The 1568-nt window shown below is 65.8% G+C and overlaps 1 protein-coding gene across 1 annotated transcript in view; it reads right to left on the bottom strand.

The window, feature by feature from the left end:
* Positions 1-6: 6 nt before the first annotated feature.
* The window catches only part of VIPR2 (vasoactive intestinal peptide receptor 2), an 88073-nt gene continuing 86511 nt past the window's right edge, over positions 7-1568 (bottom strand). Inside the window, exon 15 of the mRNA XM_024753179.1 lies at positions 7-826. Within this exon, the coding sequence (XP_024608947.1) occupies positions 650-826 (177 nt within the window). The 3' untranslated portion in view covers positions 7-649. The remainder of the gene's footprint in view (positions 827-1568) is intronic.

A 1568-nucleotide genomic window follows, 5' to 3' on the forward strand; every position in this document is an offset into this window, starting at 1 on the left:
TCATCCCGATGGCTGGCACTTGCGCTCAGGTCTGTGATGCCTCAGAACGAAGACTCTGTGGCCTCATTGTTAAAGGGGACCAGTATCATAAAGGGGTTGGAGAACCGAGTGCAGCGGCACAGAAAGAAGAGCCCGGATGGCGGTGTGAGCATGACTGTGCCAGGCGGGGCCCACCTGGGCTTGGGGGAGGGTTCCACGGAAGCCCTCAGCGGGCGCCTGTGTGTCCTGCATACAAGGGGCTGCCCTGGGGGACCCGGGGGCTGAGGCCGGCGATGTAGGTCATGCAGAGGAAGGGTGACCACGTCACTCAGGGCCAGCATCCCAGCCCAGGCCTGTGCCCCCTGAGAACAGGCACTGAGATCAGAAAATCCCCCGTTTTCTTCCACAGTCGCTGGACCCAAGTCCTGGGCTACTGCCACCTTGATCTTTCCTGATCTCTTTGAAAATGGGTCTGTCTGCACGGCCAAACAACATAAAGCACAAAACTACCGAAATGCTGGAGTGTAACAATCGTTAGGTTTAAACCCCGGGCGGTTACAAGGTAAGCCGGTTCCACGGGTGGGATAAGCCAAGCGCGCTCCAGTGGGTCCGAGCTGATTCACCCCAGGCACCCCTGGCTGGGGGCTCGGGCTGCGGTGTGGAGGCACCTCTAGACGACCGAGGTCTCTGTCTGCAGGAAGGACAGGGCGCGGGAGCCGCGGGGGACCTGCAGGGTGCCCTCCGAGCCGTTCGTCGAGCCGGACAAGCTGTGCAGCCTGCAGTCCCGGCCGGAGGGCCGGCTGGGGCACAGAGTCGGCCGCCACATCCTCCCCAGCTCGCTCTGCACCTGGCGCGGGGGCGAGAGCAGGCGGGGCTCAGGCGGTGGGCAAGCTGGAGCCGAGACCCCAGCTTCCGCCTAGGGCGAATGCCCGTGGATGAGCGCTTCCCCTTCGGCCCTTTTCTGGGTGTGGAGGGTGTGATATCCATGGGCGCGGGGCGGGGACAGACGGGCCTGGGAATGAAGAGGCGGAGAAGGATGCGGGACCAGACGAGGGACCAAGAGAAAGGAGGTCGGACTACGGAGCCCAAGGCTTCAATCCAGAGGCAGCGGCCGCTACACCCAGAACCCGAGAGGGCTAATTCGCCTTTTCAGAAAAGACCTCCCGTGGAAGCCGGGGCCCCAGCGCTTTGCCCTACAGTCCTGGTTCTGCTCCCTGGCTCCCGGGGGGCGGGGGTGTAAGGGGGGTCCGGAAAGAACGAGGGGAGGGAGGTGCAGGAGTCGCTCAGACGACACGGGACAGGGAGGCACGGAGCACGCAGCAGACGCCGGCTCGGCCGGGGGAGCGGAGAGGGCTGGACACAGCCGGGGTGGGGCCCGGACGGGGGACCTGGGACGCCCCGGCGCAGGGGGCGGGGCCGGCTGGGAGCCAGGCGTCCCCTGCCCGCCTCCCCGCCGCCCGCGGTCCAGAGCCGGGGTTCTGGGCGCGGAAGGGTCTCCAGGCTGACCGCTCCCCTATCTGAGGACTCTCTGCGCGGAGGTGCTGCTTGGGGATGGGAAACGTTTACAGAGCAGAGCCGGCGCTTTTCCT

Source organism: Neophocaena asiaeorientalis, unplaced genomic scaffold, assembly GCF_003031525.2.
Source record: "Neophocaena asiaeorientalis asiaeorientalis breed wild unplaced genomic scaffold, Neophocaena_asiaeorientalis_V1.1 scaffold576, whole genome shotgun sequence".
In the NCBI taxonomy this organism is placed as follows: domain Eukaryota; kingdom Metazoa; phylum Chordata; class Mammalia; order Artiodactyla; family Phocoenidae; genus Neophocaena; species Neophocaena asiaeorientalis.